We start from the raw sequence: 24,248 nt of genomic DNA on the forward strand, positions 1-24,248 counted from the left end.
CCGGTGACAAAGGACTCTTGCCACACCCTGGACTCTCCACATATATATACATTTTTCCTTTCTTTGCCTAGTTTATCCATGCCTCACAGCCTCTGAGGATGCCTGCCATAGATGTGGGCGAAACGTCAGGAGAGAATACCTCTGGAACATGGTCACACAGCCCAAAAGACATACAACAACCCTGACTTGCACCATATTCTCAAGTCGCTTCTGGCACGATTAAAAGAAATTCCTGTGTAATAACAGTTAACCTATTCATCAACTTTAGATTCTTCAATAACCATGCACAAGAATGCTGACCCCTCCAAGATTTGCAGAGAGGGTGATATAACTCTTTAATAGAAGAAAAAGTAATTAACAGGAGGACTGAATATGCTCAAGTGGCCATCTGAAGAGCTGCAGGTAGAGAGGATGGAAAACCAAGGATGGATGACTGGGGAATGGAGGAATGACACAAAAAGAGCATGACTGGAATGCTGATCATAAGGCCCACAATACGTTATTTTGTGGAGATACAACCTTAATGACTTGGATAACTCGCTCTCGCACACAAGCTCAGTTCTTACCTGTTGGAGGAGGTGGAGAGGTTGTATAGGGCGCACACACTATGTTGCTTATAGGGGTACAAGGCTGCACCATCTGTTCTCCTTCGGGGCATCTATGAGGGAGAAAGCAGGGAAAGCAATGCTGTGAACCAGCCACCAGTCCAGCCCGATTAACCTAGATGTACCACAAATTGTGAGTTTGCCCCCCAAACTCTTACGAAGCAACACCTTAATAAAGGGATCACAGATTCAAAATAAATAGTTGGGTACCCAGATTTCCCAGACATATCCTGGGAAAGCTTTTTCAAAGAATGCAATGTAATGCTGACCTGGGTGTGCACTTATGGCATGTTTCACACGGAAAACTGGGCAAGCAGAAGGTGCCATTCTTACAGGCGCATTCGGTGTCACTGGTTGTGGTGCACGGCTGTAGCTCCACCTCATCTGGGGGGAAAAATTATAAGAAGTCAGATAAGGTTTAATTTCATTCTTTCCTCTAAACAATAGTCCCTGCAAATCTGATGAAGTATTTTTCAAATGCAGTAGAGTCTCACTTATCCAACATAAACGGGCCGGCAGAACGTTGGATAAGTGAATATGTTGGATAATGAGAGATTAAGGAGAAGCCTATTAAACATCAAATTAGGTTATGATTTTACAAATTAAGCACCAAAACATCATGTTATACAACAAATTTGACAGAAAAAGTAGTTCAGTATGCAGTAACTCAATGCATAATGCAGAACTCAAATGCTTCTGTCATTTTGGGAGGAGACTTTAACGCTAAGATGGGTCCAAATCTTGCTTTATAGATGCCATAAGACTCTCCCTCCCGAGCCTGATTATGATCTATCCCTCCTTATGTGATAATATTGAAACCAGGAAATATTTTCATCTAATTTATTCATTTCCTGTTGTATTTTTAGTGCCCAATTCCCATTTTTTATTATTAATAGATATTTATATTTAAGCTAGTTTCCCCACCCTATTATTTTTCTTTGGGAGGCCTCTAATGGTGACATCCATAATGGTGTTTTTACATATAACTTTTTTTTATATTTCTCCCATATCTTAAGAATTGAGGATCTTATAAAACAAAATTATTTTCTATCTTTTTTTTTCATACCAGAGATAAGAGTGCCACCCTAATCCCAGGTCTATTCCCTTCAGAATCAAAATTTTGCTATTTTCAAGCTTTGCCCAAACTTTGGCCCACAATAGTGCTGCCGCCTCAAAGTATAGTTTTAAATCGTGTGTAGCTAGACCTCCCCCCTTTCTTTCATCAATCATGTATTTTACCTCAATTCTGGGTTTCTTTTCTTTTTTTTCTTTTTTCTTTGGCAAATAAACTTCATTATATCTTTATGCCAAAAAAAGGCCGGCCAGAATCCTGAACGGGATCTTGTTAACAGCTTGTTTATTTTAACTTCTTTTGTACCACGGGTTGTATGTTGTATGTATGTCTATATGCTAAATGTTTTGATATGGCCGATGGGCTGATCAATAAAATGTGTAGTAATGCTACGTAGTAATTACTGTATTTATAAATTTCGCACCAAAATATCATGATATATTGAAAACATTGACTACAAAAATGCCTTGGATAATCCAGAACCTTGGATAAGTGAGTCTTGGATAAGTGAGAATCTACTGTATATGCAACTATGCATACTATGTTGGAAGGTTACTTTCAAGGAGGAGGAACATAATGAAATGCTGAAGTCAATAATAATTGAGTCACAGCAAGACAATGTTCTGAGATACATGGCTCAGATGCACTATTTTCAGCAATGAACAAGGTTACTTTTTTCACAGTTGGGGCACAAATGCATCTAACAATTCATACCTAAAGGTCGGCAGGTTTTACAAGAAAAGCACTTTAACAGTGGATTCAAGTGTTTGCTATATGTATCCTTATTACAGGGTTGGCAAGTCGTTTCGGTATCCGAAGTACAGTGTCGGTTGACTCGATAACCTGTAAGGCAGAACAGAAATTAAAGCATTTATTCATCTGAAAATCTAAAATATTCCAAAATTTCCAACACATCACTAAGTTATATCATTATGCATATCAAAATATTTCAAATTATGAAATACTTCTGGTCCCAAGCATTTTGGATAAGAGATACTCAACTTGTATATTAGACACTGATCACAAGCAGGATCAATATGACTATACTGAGGAATCAACTAGGAGCCAATGGTCAGAGATGAAACAAAACGCAGTCCAACAACATCTGGTTGACCACATGTAGCCCAGCCAGGCCTTATGGTTTATATACAATTTGATTTTAGAAGCATAAATACATAATCTGCTGATGCACTGGCCTCCCATACACATGTCTAGACAAATCATGCTTCCTCAAAACTATCACTGCTACTACAAGGCCTCCAAATCATTTCCTTTGCCTTAGTATATGCAACTGTAAACACTTGAATTAGCTGGCATTCCCCCATTGTCCAGAATTTCACACAGGATATTATTTGAGAATACAGAAATGCTGGACCACTTCAACAACCACACAGAGAAGCCAGTGTAATCCACAAGCATGTGGACAATTTCAACAGAAACCATGAAAATGAACAAAATCTGGCTACCCGTATTTAAAAACTCTAATATCAGGACAGTAAATAAAGAACAACAATCTGGAAACAGGGGAATTTCAGACATGAATCAATCAGGGCCAGTTAACACTTCCCAACAAAGAATTTCCCCCAGGCAGGAAGCAGCCAGGCTTTGAAGCTGCAAGGCTTTTCAATGCTAATAAAAGTGATTAATTGCAACATTCACACTTGCCTCCAACAGGCAAGAGTTCTTTCTCCCACCCTGGGCTTTCCACATACAGTAGAGTCTCACTTATCCAAGCTAAACGGGCCGGCAGGAGCTTGGATAAGCAAATATCTTGGATAATAAGGAGGGATTAAGGAAAAGCCTATTAAACATCAAATTAGGTCACGATTTTACAAATTAAGCACCAAAATATCATGTTATACAACAAATTTGACAGAAAAAGTAGTTCAATACGCAGTAATGTTATGTTGTAATTACTGTATTTACAAATTTCACACCAAAATATCATGATATATTGAAAACATTGACTACAAAAATACCTTGGATAATCCAGAACCTTGGATAAGCGAGTCTTGGATAAGTGAGACTCTACTGTATATATAAACCTCACTTGCATCGTTTCCAACAGACCTCACAACCTCTGAGGATGCCTGGCATAAATGTGGGCGAAACGTCAGGAGAGAATGCTTCTGGAACATGACCATACAGCCCAGAAAACTCACAGCAACCAGTGATTCAATGAAAGCGTTCGACAACATATCCTAGCATAATTCCTTAACAAGATTCCAGACAATTAAAAAAAACTCAACAAGTGAATACTTCTTTAAAGACCTGCTGATAACAACTAAATGTAGACTTCAAAGCTTTGGCAACTTATTTTGCACTCTTGCAAAACTGCACAGTGGCCAATTCTTTGCAAGATCACAAAGCAATAAGGCAGATATAAATGTCAGGCTAAATATCACATCGCCCTGGAGATACAGTACCTGGAGAACATTTCCTGCATTTGTGTCCTTCATGCAAGTAGAACTCGCTTGGGTCTTCAGCCTCTCCCAAGGTGGCACGAGGAGGGTCCTTTGAGTTCCATATAATAGCAACGCCTGCGACTTCATGCTGATAAAATAGACAAGGAAAGGAGGAGTCATTTTAGCCTTTGTCTGTGGCAAAATGGAATGAAGAAACTGGGTGTAAACAAATAGCTATCCTCTCGTATCCATGGACATTTCCCAGCTTCCTGGGTTTTTCTGCATTTGATAAATAATCAAAGCACCTGCCCTAAGGCTTAATTCCTGGAAAGAAGAGCTTGATCCAATTACTGTTTCTTCCCATTTTTATCTACTATCCTGAGTTTTCCGGGTAGTATGGCCATGTTCCAGAAGCATTCCCTCCTGACGTTTCACCCACCTCTATGGCAGGTAAACTCAGAGGTTGTGAGGTCTGTTGGAAACTAGGCAAGTGGGGTTGTGAGGTCTGTTGTAAACTAGGCAAGTGGGGGAGAACGTGGATGAGCTCCCTCTATCAGCTCCAACTCCATGCGGCGACATGAGAGAAGCCTCCCACAAGGATGGTAAAACATCCAAACATCCGGGCGTCCCCTGGGCAACGTCCTTGCAGACGGCCAATTCTCTCACTCCAGAAGCAACTCCGGATGCTCCTGACACAAAAAAAAAACATGCCTCAAGTACCACCTCCCAGCAGTAAAGAACTGGTGGGATCACAAACCTGCAAAAATATTGGAAAATGAGCACGCAAAGATACTGTGGGACTTCCGAATCCAGACTGACAAACACAACACACCAGACATCACAGTTTTGGAAAAGAAAAAGGTTTAGATCATTGATGTTGCCATCCCAGGTGACAGTCACATTGATGAAAAACAACAGGAAAAACTCAGCCGCTATCAGGACCTCGAGATTGAACTTCAAAGACTCTGGCAGAAACCAGTGCAGGTGGTCCCGGTGGGTGCCGGCATTTGGAAACAATAGACATTGACAAAATTACGATCTGCCAACTGCAAAAGGCCACCCTACTGGGATCTGCACGCATCATCCGAAAATACATCACACAGTCCTAGACACTTGGGAAGTGTTCGACTTGTGATTTTTTAATACGAAATCCAGCATATCTATCTTGTTTGCTTTGTCATAAAATAAAATAATAATAATAATAATCTGGGATCTGCGCGAATCATCCGAAAATACATTGGATGACACTTGGGAAGTGTTCGACTTGTGATTCTGTGATACGAAATCCAGCATATCTATCTTGTTTGCTGTATTATACAATAATAATAATAATAATAATAATAATAATAATAATAATAATAAACAATCTGGTCATACATTAAAATTCAATTCTGAGCATTGGGGCAGGATTTGAATCCCTGTTTGGCCACTGAAATCCATCTTCTAGAAACAGGCATGGGCAAGCCATTGGATTTGTGTGATATGCTGTCCGTTGTGGATGAATGGGCTATTATTACTCATGCAACTAAATCTGGTGCTTTCTGCCATGGTAAGTTTTCAAAGAAGTAGCTGTGTTACCGCTTGCTGCGTAAAAAGGCAGGAGAGACAAAAGAGAACGAGACAAAAGAGAACGTCTTAAAACCACTGCCACGTTTCTTTATTTTTCTCTGGTCAGAAGCCAGCCAGTTCCAGCCAGTTTGCTCCAGCCTTCTCCTGATATAAAAGTTCAAAAGTGGACAACCAGGGAGAGAAGCAATTTGCATTTCACTACTCCTGTTGTTTTTTTTCCCTCCTCTTGGCACCATGCTGCATGAGTCATTCTAGAAATATTCAGCGGGAACTTTGGATCCAGGAGGAAGAAGTGTTGTTGAGTATTTCATTGCAACATGCACACTGGCCTTCAACAGACAAGTGTTCTTTCCCCCCACCCAGGAACTTCCACAGATATATAAATCTTCCTTGCTTAGTTTCTCCATACCTCACAACCTCTGAGGATGCCTGCTATAGATGTGGGCGAAACATCAGGAGAGAATACTTCTGAAACATGGCTATACAGCCCGAAAACACACAACAACCAAGGTGTCTTTGGCTTTCTACTCTTGAGGTGCAGGGAAGATAAAGTTCCCTCTGCTCAGGAGATTGCTATCCTTTGTTATGTGTCTTTCTGACTTAAGGCTACCCTAAATCACCTACTCACTCAACGCCAAGTATCTACACTTGGAAGGCATTCATACTCAAGATAGAGTGATTGTTGATGATATGAGCCTAAATTGAACCAATCATAGTGTTTTCGTGACAAAATTTATTCCGAGGTGGTTGACACTGCATTACTCCAAGGCTAAAAAAAAAGAAAGGATGAATGGGCTGGGTGGGCATTTGAACCTGGTTTTTCCATAGCCGTGGTCCAGTGCTCAACCCACTATATATATGGGTTCTGTGTGCCAAGTTAAGTCCAGGTCTATCTTTGACTGCAGGTGACCTTGATTTCTGGGAGTTGTAATTCACATACAATCAGAGAAACTATGAATCCCACTGACAATGGACATGGATCAAACTTGGCGCACAGAATCACCATGAACTGAATATACTGGAGGGATTTGGGGGGTACTGAGCTTCATTTCCGGGAGTTGTAGTTTACTGACACCCAGAAACGCTGCGACCATCACTGGTGATGGACCTGGACCGAACTTGGCACACAGAACCCCCATGACCAACTGAATATACTGGAGGGGTTTTGGGGGGGGGGGGACTGACCTTCAGTTCTGGAAGTTGTAGTTTACCGACACTCCCGAGACACTGTGACTACCACTGGTGATGGACCTGGACCAAACTTGGCACACACAAGCCCCATGACCAACTGAATATACTGGAGGGGTTGGGGGGGGGGGGGCTGAGCTTCATTTCTGGGAGTTGTAGTTTACTGACACTCAGACACACTGTGACTATCACTGGCGATGGACCTGGACCAAACTTGGCACACAGAACCCCCATGACCAACTGAACCTACTGGAGGGAATTGAGGGGGACCAACACACCATGGTGGGAGCTGTAGTTCATCTGGCAGCCAGAGCACACTGAACCCCACCATTGGTGCATCTAGAGCAAACTTGCCCAACATTACAAACTTTAGCTACTGATGGAGTTTCAGGGGGTTAACCTGGCATCAGAAGAAGAAGAAGAAGAAGAGGAGGAGGAGGAGGAGGAGGAGGAGGAGGAGGAGGAGGAGGAGGAGGAGGAGGAGGAGGAGGAGTTGTTTATTTGTATCCCGCCACCATCTCCCCCAGAGGGGACTCAGGGCAGATCACAGAAATATCAGATACAAAACAATCGAAATGTACAGTACATCAATAAACAATAACATGTACCAGTTATAATATTTAAACATTGACCAGAAAAATGAAAAACACTTACTAAAAACATAGAATTAAAAACAGTGAGGTTGTAATGATAGATTAGCAATTATGCATTATGTGAGTTGTAGTTCACCCACAACATTATGCATTTTATACAATTAAAAAATGACTTTTTCAAATAACCCGGGCAATGCCGGGTAAACAAGCAAGTGCAAAAATAAAATGGAGTTAATCTTTCACACCCTTCCTTGGCTCCTTTTTGAACCCAGCGTGACTGACTCAGCAGCCAGAAAAGGCGCTGCCTGACTACAGTTGGCAACGCGGGCTCATTTCCTCTCGCTGCGGTTTTAGAGCCCTGACTTGCAAGAAGACCAAGCTAAAGTTCAGCAGAAGATTTAAAGAACATTTTTATTTTTAAAAAATCACAAACCAATCCCTATTTTAAGAGTGCCACATTTGCGCCTTTTCTCAACAGAGCTTTTCATGCCAATCCTCCAGGCTTCATTTCAACAAAAGCAAAGTTAACTTCCAAAAGGAAGTGTTTGTTCAAGCACTGCAGATAGAGATTTCACTGTAAGAGGAATAACACATGAAAGTACAGTAGACTCTCACTTATCCAAGCTAAACGGGCCGGCAGAAGCTTGGATAAGCGAACATCTTGGAAATAAGGAGGGATTACGGAAAAGATATTAAACATCAAATTAGGTTATGATTTTACAAATCTACTCTACTGTAACAGTATCACAGACTGCAAAAAATCTCCCAAGCTATGTGCAACAACCATGACTTTACTAGAAATGACTTTGTGAGATTTCTGGTGTTTAAGGGATAATCTAAAACCACAGGTGTTTGGCTCTGGGGAATCAGCCTCTTAAGTGGCGGAATGAAACCCCATGATGTCATCCCATCCCAAAAGAAAAGCCAGAGCTAAAAATAGCAATAGAAGGGCTGGATTGCCCAATGCGCTGATGCAACTCTGCAAACACCTCCCTCCCCCCTTTCCATTGCTCTGGGGTTGAAGCATGACATCAGCTCCCTCTTATCTATGCCTTTTAGGCTCAACACAACACTCTCTTTGGGGAGGTTTGCACAGGAAAAAAAGAGATAACCAAGAGTAATAAATCAGCACGCCCTTTATGTGTTTTATCACACTGAGGCCCCTTGAAAACATCGCTTTCTGGTGACTTATCATGAACAGGTGGAAGGGTAGGTCCACACAGAGTGCAAAAACTTATATACACTCAGAATCTGCCCTCCTTGCCGAAGAAATATGCAAGCTTTTAATAATAAAATATTTGTTTATTTCTTGCCCACTTCTTATCCAGCATTTACCACACGACACAACACACTCATATAAAGTCCAAGGACACATTTACCCAGAAAACACACAACAACCCTGTGATTCCGGCCATGAAAGCCTTCGACAACACATATTCTGATTTTCATCCGACTGCTTGCAGTGACCACATTTATTTATTTTATTTATTTACAACATTTCTACCCCGCCCTTCTCACCCGAGGGGACTCAGGGCAGCTTACAACAACCGGCAAAATTCAATGCTAAACAGATCAATAAAACAGCAACACATTTAAAACCATTAACAAATACATTAACATTGTATGCAGATTACTGTCAACTGAAACCCTAAAGGTTAACCACTTCCCCTGAAAGATGGACATGACTCACAACTAAGGTTCACCTTCACACACTTCTCCTTTCTCCTCCTTCCAATGATGTCATTTGTTTAGCAAACTCAGCATGGTACAGGGATAGTGTATATTATTATTATTATTATTATTATTATTATTATTATTATCATTATTAGAAACACAATAAGATGAGTCCACAGCAGACACTCTGCTGGCTGTTATATTGGATCACACGTCAGACATTATTATATTATTTTATTATGTCACAGCAAACAAGATAGATATGCTGGATTTTGTAACACAAAATCACAAGTCGAACACTTCCCAAGTGTCTAGGACTGTGAGATGTATTTTCGGATGATGCGTGCAGATCCCAGTAGGGTGGCCTTTTGCAGTTGGCAAAATAATAATAATAATAATAATAATAATAATAATAATAATAATAATAATAATGCCACTTTTGCTTTCCAAAAGGAGACTCATAGCAGCTCATTTAAGAAAGAGGACAGTATATCTATCTCCTGTGTTTACAACAACTCAAGACCACATTCTGGTAGGCCCAGCTGGTTTCAGAAGCACAAAAGGATAATTTGGTTCAGTATTTTCATAAAAAATACTACTTATTTAAGTGAATGTACACATTGCCTTCCACATCTGTGAGTTTTAATTTTGTGGATAAGATTAATTGAGTCTCTATAGGAATCCCTAGGTTTTCCAGCTAGAAGCTGAGCACAGAATCACACTGGAAAATGAAGATTCCTAAAGAGTTGACCCTTAGCTAGTTAATATCTGGGTTGCTGTGAGTTTTCTGGGCTGTATGGCCATGTTCCTGAAACATTCTCTCCTGATGTTTCGCCCACATCTATGGCAGGCATCCTCAGAGGTTCTGAGGTCTGTTCGAAACTAGGCAATTGCGGTTCATATATCTGTGCAATATCCAGGGTGGGAGAAAGAACTTGTCTGTTCAAGGCAAGTGTGAATGTCGCCATTGGCCACCTTGATTAACAATCATTGGCCTTTGAGCCTCAAAGACTGGCTGCTTCCTGCCTGGCAGAATCCTTTGTTGGTCCTGATTGTTATCTGTCTGGAATTCTCCTGTTATCTGAGTGTTGTTCTTTATTTACTGTCCTGATTTTAGGCTTTGAAGTTGCAAGGCCATTTAATGCTAATGCTAAGCTGGCCAATTGCAAAATTCACACTTACACCTCAAGCACATAGAGTCCTTTCTTCCATCCTGGAAATTCCACAGATATATAAATCCCACTTGCCTAGTTTCCAATAAAACTCACATCTTCTGAGGATGCCTGCCATAGATGTGGGCAAAATGTCAGGAGAGAATGTTTCCGGAACATGGCCAGACAGCCCGGAAAACTCACAGCAACCCAGTGATTATGGCTATGAAAACCTTTGACAACTGTTTTTATTCACTTTCCCCCCATTGTTTGTAAAGGTCTATGAATGTGGAGATTTGTCAAACGATAATAAAGCATTATATCCTATGACTCCGGACCCTAAAAGGTCCAGAGACACATGCAGATATTTGTTGAATCTTGACCTAGATATAGGGTTTAATTCTGTTTAATATATATATAAAGGTAAAGGTTATCCTTACATTAAGTCCAGTCATGTCTGACTCTGGGGATGGTGCTCATCTCCATTTCTAAGCTGAAGAGCCGGCGTTGTCCATAGACACCTCCAAGGTCATGTAGCCGGCATGACTGCATGGAACGCCATTACCTTCCCGCCAAAGCGATACCTATTGATCTACTCACATTTGCATGTTTTCGAACTGCTAGGTTGGCAGAAGCTGGAGCAACAGCGGGTGCTCACTCCGCTCCCCGGATTCGAACCTGCGACCTTTCGGTCTGCAAGTACAGCAGCTCAGCGCTTGAACACACTGAGCCACCGGGGGCTCCTTAATGCTTAATGCTCCTTAAAAGCTAATAAAAGGTAATAAAAGGCTATTAAATGCTAATCAGGCTGGCCATTTGCAATATTCACATTTGCCTCAAACAGACAAGAGTTCTTTCTCCTACCCTGGACATCATTCCACAGATATATAAACCCCATAGATCTCATAACCTCTGAGGATGCCGGCCATAGATGTGGGCAAAACGTCAGGAGAGGATGCTTCTGGAGCATGGCCATACGATGCGATTTCCTGCTCCTTGGCAGGGGGATGGACTGGATGGCCCATGAGGTCTTTTCCAACTACACTATTCTATGATTCATACAGCCAGGAAAACACAGCAACCCAATAACAAGGAAAATTTGTTAATAACTGTGGCATAGATTAGATCATGCAATACTGCCTGACCTCTGTCAAAACTTCCAGATCAATTCCCATTTCTATGTAACTATGAAAATATATATATATATATATATATATATATATATATATATATACATACATACATACACACACACACACACACACACAAAGTATATATAAAGTATATATACAGTGTGTGTGTGTATATATGTATGTGTGTGTGTGTGTGTGTGTGTATATATATATATATATATATATATGGTGACACTGAAACATTAGATGACAAAAGTGGGGGGAAGGAATGAAATGACACAAATGAATGCAATTTTTAAATAATGATTGCACCCAGCTGACATACTGTATATACTACAGGTAATGCAAAGGAAACATTTGCCTTTATCCAGAGATGGGGTCCAAGGCAATTTACAACAACTTTTTGAAAGCTTACACTAAAACATACATTTACAAAAGTGGGGAGCAGGGAGAAGAATGAAACAGGCATGTTACACAAACTTTGAAAGAATGATTTTAAGCAGTTGACACACACATTGTAGGGAATAGGAAGGAAACCTATTGTGGGGTGACCATGCAAACAATAAAAACGAGTTAATCTTTACACGTGCGTTTAATCAGGAGAGTATGAAGCCATTCCAGTTCGGTATTGCATCACTAAGAGGGAAAGGGGGAGTTGCAAGGAGGTAGAGGAATTCCCCCAACCGGGAGTTTCCAGTCTCTTTCCTAGCCTGGATTTAAAACACCGACTCCAGGGACAACCATTCAAGGCAAGAAATCGCACATTTGCAAGGCTGAAAATGCCCTCTGCACTTCCCAAATAAGTGTGCATCCAGTCTACACTGTAGAAGTAGCCCAGTTTGACCCCAGTTTATAAATACCATAGCTCAATGCTATGGCAAAAAAGGCTGGCTTCTGGTAAACCTACTGAGAGGGTTTAAATATACAATAATTCCTTTATTTTTTGTTTAATTTGCAACACCATAGATACTGTATACAAGGTAAACAGGAAATCAAATTGCATTACATACTCTGTTTGAAAGTGTTATTCCTCTCTAATTGTGTGCTCCTTACTTTAAAAGTACAATAGAGTCTCACTTTTCCAAGCTAAATGGGCCGGTAGAACCTTGGATAAGCAAATATAATAATAATAATTCAAAAACTTTATTTATATACTGCCCTATCTCCCGGATGGGACTCAGGGCGGTTAACAGTCATAAAAGCAAACACAAACATTACATAACAACATAATACACATTATTAAACAAAATAAAATGATACAATTATAACAATAAATCACACTTACATGACCAGATCAAGGGGACGGGAACCATAAAACCAATATATGAAAATGTATCATTTTAGGCTAGGGAAATCTTGTGCAATATATTCAGGCTCAGAAATCGGCGGTAGTCCAATGTAATTACTCAAAGAATATCTTGGATAACAAGGAGGGATTAAGGAAAAGCCAATTAAACATCAATTAGGTTATGATTTTATAAATTAAGCACCAAAACATCATGTTATACAACAAATTTGACAGGAAAAGTAGTTCAATATGCAGTAATGTTATGTTGTAATTACTGTATTTACAAATTTAGCACCAAAATATCACGATATATTGAAAAGATTGACTACAAAAATGGCTTGGATAATCCAGAACCTTAGAGAAGCAAGTCTTGGATAAGTGAGACTCTACTGTAGTTGCTAGACGTCAGAAACTTTATTTTTGTGGCTACCACAAACTAGGTTGAATTGAGGCAGAATGTCCCTCCCACAAAAGCAAAGGTTTTGCATTTTGATAAACTTTTCCCATGTTCTTATGACACACCCAATTAGGAAAGGACATTTATAACCCCGGAACAAGAATAACATTACATAGTGTAAATATTTGCACATGTGAGCTGCTACCGCCAACAACACAATTATGCCACTTTTTTTTTCCGTGTCAGGAGCAACTGGAGTTGCTTCTGGAGTGAGAGAATTGGTTGTCTGCAAGGACGTTGCCCAGGGGACGCCCAGATATTTTGATGTTTTACTATCCTTGGGGGAGGCTTCTCTCATGTCCCCGCATGGAGCTGGAGCTGCTAGAGGGAGCTCATTCGCACTCTCCCTGGGTGGGATTCGAACCTGGCAGCCTTCAGGTCAGCAACCCAACCTTCAAGTCGCGAGGCTTTTATCCCCTAGGCCACCAGAGGCTCCTATTATGCCACTAAGAATTATTGTTATTATTATTATATTTATTTATACCCCGCTTCACTGAAATTAGGAAGGCACTAAGGAGTGCTGAAGCCTAACTATAGTTGCAAGCATCTGACTTATAAATTCAACTTAAGGTAGGAACAAAGCTACAGAACCTATGTTGTTCATAACTTGGGGGAGGCCTGTATTGTCCGGCTGCCTTAATTCCTTGTTTGCCACCATCTGGGAGCTCCATTGTGGCTCCTTGGAGCTACCTTTGGCTTTGGAAGCCGTCTCCCCAAATGGAGAACTACTTGCCCAGACATGTCCCCAGCCAGGAAAAGAACAGAGAGAGGAAGGAAAGGAAAGAAAGGAAGGAAATATGGTTTGGAGTCACTATCCCTGGACACAACTGAGGACAGGAGAATCCCCCCCTGCCAAATAATAATAATAATAATAATAATAATAATAATAATAATAATAATAATAAAGCTTTTCTCCTCGGAGGGACTCAGGGTGGATTCCAACATACAACGGCAAACATTTGATGCCACTGTAAAAGCAAAATAATATTGACATAAAATCAAGTCTACATAGGGACCACCAAACACAGCAGCAGTCTACCATGAACAAGTGTACATAGACCACCAAATGCGGCATTGCCCAGACATAGGAACATAAAAGGCACTGCGGACTGATCCAACCCGAGAAATCTGCCATAGCAGAGCACTTCATGAACCAACCTGAACATAGTATATTATTCGAGAACACAGAAATGCTGGACCACTCTAACAATCACCATGTCCTACACAGAGAAGCCACTCAAATCCACAAGCACGTGGACAATTTCAAAAGAAAGGAGGAAACCATGAAAATGAACAAAATCTGGCTACCAGTATTTAAAAAATTCTAAAATCTGGACAGTAAATAAAGAACAACACTCAGAAAAGAGAAGAATTCCAGACATGAAGCTAACACCGCCCAACAAAGGATTCCCCCAAGCAAGAAGCAGCCAGACCTTGATGCTGCAAGGACATTCAATGCTTATCAAGGTGGCCAAAAGCAACATTCACACTGGCCTCCAACAGACAAAAGTTTTTTCTCCAACTCCAGAGATATATAAACCCCACTTGACTAGTTTCCAACAGACCTCACAACCTCTGAGGATGCCTGCCATAGATGTGGGTGAAATGTCAGGAGAGAATGCTTCTGGAACATAGCCAGGCAGCCAGGAAAACTCACAGCAACCCAGTGATTCTGGCCATGAAACCCGTTGGCAGTGACGTCAAATCTGCACAAATATCCACATTACGCGACAGAGCCAAATTCACAAAGTTGTGTGTTAATTGTTAGCCAATGATGTTTTAAGTTTATGTTAAATATGTTGTTGTTCGGGCTTCTCCCTGTTGTGAGCCCCCCCCCCCCCCGAGTCCCTTCGGGGAGATGGGGTGGGATATAAAAATAAAGTTTATTATTATTATTATGGTACAGTAGTGTCTCACTTATCCAAGCTAAACAGGCCGGCAGAAGCTTGGATAAGCGAATAAGGAGGGATTAAGGAAAAGCCTATTTAACATCAAATTAGGTTATGATTTTACAAATTAAGCACCAAAACATCATGTCATACAACAAATTTGACAGAAAAAGTAGTTCAATATGCAGTAATGTTATGTTGTAATTACTGTATTTACGAATTTAGCATCAAAATATCACGATATATTGAAAACACTGACTACAGAAATGGCTTGGATAATCCAGAAACTTAGATAAGTGAGACTCTACTGTATCTGAAACTAGCAACCAGGTCCTTTCTGGAAAACTTTTTTTTTTCGGTAAGGCGGGAGGGGCTTTCCAAGGAACACCAACACGTTTCAAACAGAGTACACATTGAGAGTGGATACATTCATTCTAATTCAATCCACATCCCCAAAGAAAGGAAAGGCTTTGGGAAAAAGTTTTGGTTTTTTTTCGTGTCAGGAGCAACCGGAGTTGATTCTGGAGTGAGAGAATTGGCCGTCTGTAAGTAAGTAAGAAAGGTATTTCGGGGGCTCGGTTCCCGCTTTTGTTTTTTTGGCTAATTTTTTTTTTGGACGGGGTGAGCTCCTGATGTTAGCCGCAGCTTTTGCCAACCGTGCAGTTCGAAAACATACAAACCGTGAGTTTGCATAAAACAGGTTCCGCTCCGGCGGGAAGGTAACGGCGCGGCATGTAGTTATAAACGTGATTTTACACATAATATTATGCGTGTATATATAAATTACAATAAATATAAAATATATCAATTTTATACCTGGAGGCACGAAGAGAGAAGAATGAGAAATAGCAGGGTCCTCATCGTTGCTGGCTCGGATTCTCGCTAAAGGCACCTGAATTCTCAGGTAACAAAAGAACTCACCTCTCGTGTCAGCCGACCCGTGACTGACTGACAGAATGCCTGAACGCCGGCTTTTCACGCAAACTCCGAAGCTCCGCCCCTTTTCGGCGGACTACCTCGTCGTTCCGCCAGCGCCCCTAGTGGCCAGATGCTGCCACTGCACTGTTAGGGACTTTTATAGAAATACAGTAGAGTCTCACTTATCCAAGCTAAACGGGTGGGCGGAAGCTTGGATAAGCGAATATGTTGGATAATAAGGAGGGATTAAGGAAAAACCTATTACACATCAAATTAGGTTACTATTTTACAAATTAAGCACCAAAACATCATGTTAGACAACAAATTGGACAGAAAAAGTAGTTCGATACGCAGTAATGCTATGTAGTAATTGCTGTATTTACGAATTTAGCACCAAAATATCATGTTGTATTGAAAACATTGAATACAAAAATGCGTTGGATAATCCAGAACATTGGATAAGCGAGACTCTACTGTACTGTAATTTTAAAACTTTTTAGTCTTGTTATATTAGTTGAGTTAAATTGTAATTTTATTGTTCATTAATAATGTCTCGTTATTGCTGATGTTTAAGGTTTACTGTGTCATTTTTAAAATTTATGTTAGGCTCCTCCACCAGTAACATGCTAGCTAATAATATAGTATATATGTGTGTGTGTGTGTATGCATATAATATACAATATAATTTACAATATTAAATAATAATTAATATATTGTATATACATGTAATATGGATAATAATATTATAATGTAATGCAATATAATACTACTAATAATACAATATAATAATATTAATTATATATAGCATATCTATAGTACAGTAGAGTCTCACTTATCCAACATTCGCTTATCCAACGTTCTGGATTATCCAAGACATTTTTGTAGTCAATGTTTTCAATACATCGTGATATTTTGGTGCTAAATTCGTAAATACAGTAATTACTACATAGCATTACTGCGTATTGAACTACTTTTTCTGTCAAATTTGTTGTATAACATGATGTTTTGGTGCTTAATTTGTAAAATCATAACCTAATTTGATGTTTAATAGGCTTTTCCTTAATCCCTCCTTATTATCTAACATATTTGCTTATCCAACGTTCTGCCGGCCCATTTATGTTGGATAAGTGAGACTCTATTGTATATATATATGTGTGTGTGTGAGAGAGAGAGAGTGTATGCATATAATATACAATATAATTTACAATAATAAATAATAATTAATATATTGTATATACATGTAATATTGATAATAATATTATAATGTAATGCAATATAATACTACTAATAATACAATATAATAATATTAATTATATATAGCATATCTATAGTACAATAGAGTCTCACTTATCCAACGTTCTGGATTATCCAACACATTTTTGTAGTCAATGTTTTCAATACATAGTGATATTTTGGTGCTAAATTCGTAAATACAGTATTTACTACATAGCATTATTGCATATTGAACTACTTTTTCTGTCAAATTTGTTGTATAACATGATGTTTTGGTGCTTAATTTGTAAAATCATAACCTAATTTGATGTTTAATAAGCTTTTCCTTAATGCCTCCTTATTATCCAAGATATCTGCTTATCTAACATTCTGCCGGCCCGTTTATGTTGGGTAAGTGAGACTCTACTGTACATGTAATATTTATAATAATATTATAATGTAATGCAATATAATACTACTAATAATACAATATAATAATATTAATTATATATAGTATATCTATAGTATATGTATAGTATGTATATGTATAATATACAATATAATTTACAATAATAAATAATAATTAATATATTGTATATAGATGTAATATTTATAATAATATTATAATGTAATGCAATATAATACTACTAATAATACAATATAATAATATTAATTATATATAGTATATCTATAGTACATGTATAGCATGTATATGTATAATATACAGTATAATTTACAATAATTAATAATATATTGCATATAGATGTAATATTTATAATAATATTATAATGCAATGCAATATAATACTAATAATAATATGATGTAATAATATTGATTATATATAGTATATCTATAGCATATATATAGTATGTATATATATATAATATATACAATATAATTTACAATAATAATTAATAATTAATATATTGTATATAGATGCAATATTTATAATAATATTGTAATGTAGTGCAATATAATACTAATACTAATATAATATAATATAATAATAATTATATATATAGTATATCTATAGTATATGTATAGTATATATATATATATAATATACAATATAATTTACAATAATAAATAATAATTAATATATTGTATATACATGTAATATGGATAATAATATTATAATGTAATGCAATATAATATTAATAATAAAACAATATAATAATAATAATTATATATTATTTATTACATGTAATATTACTGGTGATATTACAGTATAGTGGTGTGGTGCAATATGCTGGTACATAGTGCTAGTTTTGTGCTGTGCTATTGATATAATACACTGTACGTAAACATTATTTGTAAGCTGCTCTGAGTCCTCTTCGGAGTGAGAAGGGCGGGATATAAATGTAGTAAATAAATGCTTGTGTATTGGCTGGTTGTACTATATGGCTTTGAATATTGCTGTTATATGTTGTTAGCAGCACTGAGTCCCCATCAGGGAGATAGCACGGGATATAAATAAAGTTGTGTATTATTATTATTATTATTATTATTATTATTATTATTATTATTATTATTATTTGAAACACAACAAGATGACTCCACAGCAGACACTCTGCTAGCTGTTGTATTGGATCACACATCGGACACAATATTCTTTCTATTATTATTAGTATCTATCTCCTTCTTTGGAGGCTTTTAAGCAGAGGCTGGATGGCCATCTGTCGGGGGTGCTTTGAATGCAATTTCCTGCTTCTTAGCGGGGGGTTGGACTGGATGGCCCATAAGGTCTCTTCCAACTCTACTATTCTATGATTCTGTGATTCTTGTTCGTAACTTTGACACTACCTATATATACTTTTTATACTTTCAGATTTACAACACTTACTTAAATAGGTGCCAAGCCAACTCTACTCTAGGATCGCTTTTACTCATTAGGCAACCCCAAGGTCCTATCCTTATGGTCCCATCGCTGATGCCTCCATTTACTGTATCTAACGGTGGCGCATCGTGTTAAAGTGCTGAGCTGCTGAATTTGCAGACCAAAAGGTCACAGGTTCGAATTTGGGGAGCAGAGTGAGCGCCCGTTGTTAGCCCCAGCTTCTGTCAACCTAGCAGTTCGAAAACATGCCAATGTGAGTAGATCAATAAGTACTGCTTTGGTGGGAAGGTAACGGTGCTCCATGCAGTCATGCTGGCCACATGACCTTGGAGGTGTCTACGGACAACACCGGTTTACAAATGGAGATGAGCACCAACTTCCAGAGTCAGTCACAACTGGACTTAATGTCAGGGGAAAGCCTTTACCTTTAACAAGGAAAATCTTTTCACCAAATGCAAAGAGGCTAATATATTTTGGACGTATCACTGGCAAAGACAATAAAGTCCAGTGAAGTGGATGACAGTCGGAAAAGAGGACTCTATGACTGGACTGATTGAATCAAGGAAGCCACAGCCACAAGTCTTTTAAGATCTGATAACAGGATGATTTGTTTATAGGCCCACAACAGGTCAAAATCAGTTTGACTGCAGATAACAATGGCAAACAAATAGGAATGGCCATCACAGGCTTCAAGTGTCCTGCCCTCAAAAGGAGACCATTCCTGCAACAAAGGCTCCTGTATTCCTTTCCTGAGAAAGTAAGTTCAAAACAATATTATTTTTCACAACAGGAATGGAAAGGAAAAAAGACAAAATACCGTAAGAAGACACATGGATTACAAAAATACAGTAGAGTCTCGCTTATCCAACATAAACAGGACATTGGATAAGTGAATATCTTGGATAATAAGGAGGGATTAAGGAAAAGCCTATTAAACATAAAATTAGGTTATGATTTTACAAATTAAGCACCAAAACATCATGTTATACAACAAATTTGACAGAAAAAATAGTTCAATACGCAGTAATGCTATGTAGTAATTACTGTATTTATGAAATTAGCATCAAAATATCACGATGCATTGAAAACATTGACTACAAAAATGCGTTGGATAATACAGAACGTTGGATAAGTGAGACTCTACTGTATTAGAGATCATAAATATGGATAGACTTACTTTCCTCCTGTCAAAGAATAAGGGAATGAAAATGAAAGGAACTGACTGGAAACAAGTAACTGAATAACTTATACAAAAGAACAAAAAGATTTTGATCTGAAAAAGAAGAAGATGTAAAGAAAAGACTGAAGAAGGAAGGAAGGGAGGTGAAAAAAGAGGATTAAAAAAGAAAGAAAAGGATAAGACCTCAAGAAGATACCAGGAAGTCAAAAACAAAATATTTTTCTCTCTCTTATCTATATTTCTATTCACTTTTCTCTAATTTTCTTTTCTTTTTAATCTATCACTAAATCTTAATATGTACATTATCTATTTAAACAATCTCTTACTTAGAACTAACCATCTACCCTATAGTATAACAGCAACTTTGCAAATATTAATAAGTACAGTAGAGTCTCACTTATCCAACGTTCTGGATTATCCAATGCATTTTTGTAGTCAATGTTTTCAATACATCGTGATATTTTGGTGCTAAATTCATAAATTCAGTAATTACTACATAGCATTACTGTGTATTGAACTACTTTTTCTGTCAAATTTGTTGTCTAACAAGATGTTTTGTTGTTTAATTTGTGAAATCATAACCTAATTTGATGTTTAATAGGCTTTTCCTTAATTCCTCCTTATTATCCAAGATATTCGCTTATCCAACGTTCTGCCGGTCCGTTTATGTTGGATAAGTGAGACTCTACTGTACATGTAATATTTATAATCTATATATATAAAAGGATAAAGTTGCGGGCGCAGTGACTATAACAACAAAACTAAACATCCCAGAAATACGAAACTTGGCAACACAATGCAAAATCCTTGCCTCCCGGTTACAACAACACAACTACACCACAAAACCACAATCCGGACCCACAAAACTCACAACAACACTTCATGACTATAACAACACAACTAAACGCCCCAGAAATACAAAACTTGGCAACACAATGCAAAAGCCTTGCCTCCCAGTTGTAACAACACAACCACACCACAAAACCACACAGGACCCACAAAACTCACAACAACGCATCGTGACTATAACAACACAACTAAACGCCCCAGAAATATAAAACTTAACAACACAACGCAAAAGCCTTGCCTCCCGGTTGTAACAACACAACCAAACCACAAAACTACAATCCGAACCCACAAAACTCACAACAATGCATCGTGACTATAACAACACAACTAAACGTCCCAGAAATATGAAACTTGGCACACAACTAAACGCCCCAGAAATATAAAACTTGACAACACAACGCAAAAACCTTGCCTCCCGGTTGTAACAACACAACCACACCACAAAACCACAATCCGGACCCACAAAACTCACAACAATGCATCGTCACTATAACAACACAACTAAACGCCCCAGAAATACAAAACTTGGCACACAACTAAACGTCCCAGAAATACAAAACTTGACAACACAACACAAAAGCCTTTTCTCCCGGTTGTAACAACACGACTACACCACAAAACCACAATCCAGACCCACAAAACTCACAACAACGCATCGTGACTATAACACAACAAAACGCCCCAGAAATACAAAATTTGACAACACAACGCAAAAGCCTTGCCTCCCGGTTGTAACAACACAACCACAACACAAAACCACAATCCGGACCCACAAAACTCACAACAACGCATCATGACTATAACAACACAACTAAACGCCCCAGAAATACAAAACTTGGCACACAACTAAACGACCCAGAAATACAAAACTTCGCAACACAACACAAAAGCCTTGCCTCTCAGTTGTAACAACACAACCACACCACAAAACCACAATCCAGACCCACAAAACTCACAACAACGCATTGTCACTATAACAAATACAACATTTGACAACACAACTCATCCACCTCCCCAATCCCTACATTCACACTTGGCCTCCAAAAAAACAATTACAATAATAACAATGACAACAACAACAACAATAAGAATCAACACCATCACAGGCAAGAAACAGCCAGGCACTGAGGCTGAGAGGCCAGTCAGTGCTACACTGGGCCTCCAAAAAACAATACAGTAGCATCTAACTTATCCAGCCTTCATAATCACTACAACAACAATAATAATAAACACCTACACAGGCAAAACAAAAAAAAGACTATTGTACCACAATAAAAATATAAACCGCACTCAGCAGAATCAGACATTACGATTAACAACAAACCAAAGACAACAGGGATCTCAAGCAATTATCAATCAACACAAAAATTGAAGAAAGTAACAGACTTCAAATACTACTACTAATGTGAGTATGAAGAAGGGTGGAGGTCACAGCATCAATACAACCTAATGTAGACTGACCAACACCACCAAACTAAGCCACAGCAACGCGTGGCCGGGCACAGCTAGTAATATTATAATTTAATGCAATATAATACTACTAATAATATAATATAATAATATTAATTATATATAGTATATCTATAGTACAGTAGAGTCTCACTTATCCAAGACTCGCTTATCCAAGCCTCTGGATTATCCAAGCCATTTTTGTAGTCAATGTTTTCAATATATCGTGATATTTTGGTGCTAAATTTGTAAATACAGTAATTACTACATAGCATTACTGCTTATTGAACTACTTTTCCTGTCAAATTTGTTGTCTAACATGATGTTTTGGTGTTTAATTTGTAAAATCATAACCTAATTTGATGTTTAATAGGCTTTTCCTTAATTCCTCCTTATTATCCAAGATATTCGCTTATCCAGCGTTCTGCCAGCCCGTTTATGTTGGATAAGTGAGACTCTACTGTACATATAAAACATAATGGATACTTAGGATTTATTCTCTACTCTATCACTTCCATTCCTAGTTCTTATTTATTTTTCTAAATCTATCTGTATGTTATTATTGTAATGATAAATCTTAATAAAGAGTATTAAAAAAAGAAATGGAAATGAGAGATTTTTTCTCTCCCAAGTAAGTGGTAGCATGTGCCTAAAGAGGGGGAAAATGTAACAGCATGAAAAGCATTGCAACACCAAGCAGAGGATTTGACGTAGTAGTTATGTCTTTCTGAAAGTGTCAACACAGCCAAAGTCCAGGCAGAATATGCTAAACCAGTTAGAGATTAAAAGACATCTCACTGTGAACAAATATAACAGATATACAAGACCTTCTCCTTTTCTCTCCCCCTGAAATTTCGAAATGTGATGTTCAACTTTCTGGAGATTCATCCTGACGTAAAAATTGTCAGAACAATGATGAAGCTCATTTCAAAGGAAGTGCAATTACATCTGCTGAGGCTGCGATAGAGTCACCTGATAGTTTTTGGTCATGAATCATTTTTTTAAAAAAAAGTGGAACAAGCTATAGTTTGCCAGATACCTGTAAAAACATATGTCTGAAATCTCAAGAACTCTTATGGCGGAAGCTGCAGTCATGTAGTCTAACACTGTGTGTTTTCGCTCAGAAATAGGCCTTCCAAATATCGGTCGGATTTGAGATCATTGGGGGATTTGGGACTCGTGTGCAGCGACTACAACTGGGGAAATCCAGGAGCTGGGGATTCCTAGAGGAAATATTTTCAATCAAACCCACAAACCAAAACTCTGAGGGCAGAGGACAGCTAATGACTGAACAAAGGATGCCCCCAAGCAAGAGACAAAACCTTTCCAATGCTAATTAGGGTGATTAACTGAAACATTAATGCTGGCTTCCCAGTGACAAAGGACTCTTGCCACACCCTGGACTCTCCACAGATATATATATATTCTTTCCTTTCCTTACTTAGTTTATCCATGCCTCACAACCTGGGCAAAACGTCAGGAGAGAATACTTCTGGAACATGGCCACACAGCCCGAAAGACATACAACAACCCTGAAACCCACAAAAAATTAGATCTGCAAACGTGGGCGGACAATTGTAATCAAAGTCGATCAAAACAGGTTTTCTCTGGACAAGTCAGAATGTGATCAGAAATCAAAAAGATCAAGTGACCGGAAACTAAGGGTGCTCCTACACTGTACAATTAATGCAGTTTGATATGACTTTAACTGCCATGGTTTAAGGCTATGGAATCCTGGCACTTGTAGTTCCATAGTACTGAGCCATAGCAGTTAAAGTG

General features: G+C 38.3%; 1 protein-coding gene across 1 annotated transcript in view; it reads right to left on the reverse strand.

Annotated features, from left to right (window-relative positions):
- Window positions 1-16,034, reverse strand: part of LOC103281217 (tumor necrosis factor receptor superfamily member 10B) — a 29,529-nt gene extending 13,495 nt beyond the window's left edge. Inside the window, exons 1-5 of the mRNA XM_062961291.1 lie at window positions 15,841-16,034; window positions 4,104-4,230; window positions 2,392-2,520; window positions 875-989; window positions 567-658 (exon numbers count right to left, since the gene is read on the reverse strand). Coding sequence (XP_062817361.1) covers window positions 567-658; window positions 875-989; window positions 2,392-2,520; window positions 4,104-4,230; window positions 15,841-15,885 — 508 coding nt within the window. The 5' untranslated portion in view covers window positions 15,886-16,034. The remainder of the gene's footprint in view (window positions 1-566; window positions 659-874; window positions 990-2,391; window positions 2,521-4,103; window positions 4,231-15,840) is intronic.
- Between the last annotated feature and the right edge of the window lie 8,214 nt (window positions 16,035-24,248).

This window comes from Anolis carolinensis, unplaced genomic scaffold (genome assembly GCF_035594765.1).
Source record: "Anolis carolinensis isolate JA03-04 unplaced genomic scaffold, rAnoCar3.1.pri scaffold_8, whole genome shotgun sequence".
Lineage (NCBI taxonomy): Eukaryota > Metazoa > Chordata > Lepidosauria > Squamata > Dactyloidae > Anolis > Anolis carolinensis.